General features: G+C 40.2%; 1 protein-coding gene across 1 annotated transcript in view; it reads right to left on the reverse strand.

Moving 5' to 3' along the window:
* LOC113820258 (perlucin) overlaps nucleotides 1-2,266 on the reverse strand; it is a 4,397-nt gene extending 2,131 nt beyond the window's left edge. The window contains exon 1 of the mRNA XM_027372575.2: nucleotides 2,071-2,266. Coding sequence (XP_027228376.2) covers nucleotides 2,071-2,236 — 166 coding nt within the window. The 5' untranslated portion in view covers nucleotides 2,237-2,266. The remainder of the gene's footprint in view (nucleotides 1-2,070) is intronic.
* Between the last annotated feature and the right edge of the window lie 234 nt (nucleotides 2,267-2,500).

Consider the following 2,500-nt stretch of genomic DNA (forward strand, 5'->3'; position numbering starts at 1 on the left):
TTAGCCATAATAGAGTTGGTGGCACTATCAATAATAATAGGAGACAGCAACAGCACTAACGATGGTCCAGTTATATAACTAGAACAGAACACACCCGATGGACGAAATGACCTAGAGAATGGGCCCCCATGTGGGAACAGGAGGGAAAGGGATGAGAAAGAAAGGAAGACAGTGCGATAACGTTAAGAAAAATCTAAAACCAATTTTAAAGGCACAGGAGAACAGTCTAGGAAATGGCAAAAATAAGGAAAGAATGGAAGGTGCTTAAGAAAGGAACATGTCCAGCAAGCGATGGCAGTATATTTGACAAAAAGAAAGAAAAGCAGAGAGAGAGAGAGAGAGAGAGAGAGAGAGAGGAGAGAGAGAGAGAGAGAGAGAGAGAGAGAGAGAGAGAGAGAGAGAGAGAGAGAGAGAGAGAGAGAGAGAGAGAGAGAGAGAGAGAGAGAGAGAGAGAGAGAGAGAGAGAGAGAGAGAGAGAGAGAGAGAGAGAGAGAGAGAGAGAGAGAGAGAGACAGAGAGAGAGTCAGAGAGAGAGAGAGAGAGAGAGAGAGAGAGAGACACAGAGAGAGAGAGAGAGAGAGAGAGAGAGAGAGAGAGAGAGAGAGAGAGAGAGAGCAGACAGGACAGTATGGATGCTGAGAATGCCGATGCTGCTAATGCTAGCGATGCTGCTGCTGAAAATAATGATAATGAAAATGATGGTTATGTATACGGCATTATTATGAATGACAATAATGATAAGACTGCTAACAGCTTACTGATAAGAATAATAGTGTTGATTGAAATAAAATCAATAATGATAACAATATCATTCTTCTTTATTATCATCATAACTATTAGTAACATTATGATTATCATATCATCATGATCATCATTGCTATTATTCTCACTATCATAATTATCTTTAGCACTATTGTCGTTGTTGCTGTTATCATTACTACTATTATTATCATTATCATTATCACTATCATCAGCATCAGCATCATCATTAACATGATTTTATTACTGTTATTATCATTACTGTTATTATGATAATAATGATTATCATTATGATCGTTATTATTATTATTATTACTAATAGTAGTAGTAGCATCATTTTTATCATTCTAATCATAAACATTACCATTACCATTATCATTATTATCATAATCATCGCCATACTTATTATTAACGGTAACATCAACATTAACATCAATATCATTATCAACTATCATCCTCAACATCATCATCATCATTCTTAGAGACACGAAAACCCACAACAAAGCCCAGTTTAGCGTGTCTCAAAGGCCATACTGGCCAAGCCTGCACGAGAAGCCTGCAAAGTCTACACTGGAGAAGCAGCGTTGAGTCCGCAGTCCGGGAAGCAAACTCCCTTTGGTAGAAGCGACTTTCTCATTCGCGGCAATTTCACAGCGGCCTTTTGGTTGGCCTTGCGTCCGTCCGTCTCGTTGCTCGATCGAATGCTGCCAAGGGAGATTGCCTCTGGCCGTGATCATTTGTTTCGCATAATATGTGTTGCAGGTGTTTGTCTTTTGATCCGGGCTGCAGTCACCTCAGCGTCCTGTGTACCGTTTTCATTTATTTACATGATCATTTTCTCCTCATTGTTATAATCAATAACCAATATCATTGCTATTCTCATGGTTAACATTGTTATTATGGTCATCACTATTGGTTTTTATAATTTGTGTTTATCATCAGTAATATCATTATTGCTTTTATCATTGACGTTTTAATTAATAATATAATTGTTATCACTATTCTTTTATTACCATCAACATTATTATCGTCGCTGGTATTCATCATCATGATACACATTATCATCATGATGAATACCACTTTCATCAGCATCATCATTACTCACTCCTGCTATATTTACAATCGACGACAGTCACCAGACGTTTTTCATTATCCAATATCCAGGACCATATCTAATAGGCCTAAGCAGAACACATAGCAACATAAAAACATCATATAATAACATCAGCATCACCATTTGAAAATGAAAACAGGGAAAATAAACAACCCTCCAAGCAAGGTATTGCCAATAAAACAAGACCGGTCACTTACCGTTAACCCCCAGCCATTGCTTGATGTGGAAGTTCTCCTTGGCCGACTCTATGCACGCGAGAGACACGCCCTTCCCGAACGAGTGGCAGAACTCCGAGGCGCGGTACCAGTTCAGGGGGAAGTACCCGTAGAAGTAGCACTTACCCCCGATCTCGTGGAAGGCCATCGGGCAACTGCGGCCCGCCTTGTTCCATAGTCCTGCGGGGCGAGAGGCAGGGTTAGAGGGTAGAACACCGGGTCTTATTGTATGCTGTTGAGTCCGTGTGTGGAGCTGGGTCTGAAGGTCTGTTGTTTTTTTATGCCTTTGTCGCAGTGTACGGTGTGCTGGTAAAATGTATGGCAGGAAACCGATTTATTGGAGTAGGTCTGTTAGTATGATTTTTGCTGTGTATGGTGTATACTATGCTGGTAAATGTATGGTGACTCCCTG

This window comes from Penaeus vannamei, chromosome 17 (genome assembly GCF_042767895.1).
Source record: "Penaeus vannamei isolate JL-2024 chromosome 17, ASM4276789v1, whole genome shotgun sequence".
NCBI classification, from domain to species: Eukaryota; Metazoa; Arthropoda; class Malacostraca; order Decapoda; family Penaeidae; genus Penaeus; species Penaeus vannamei.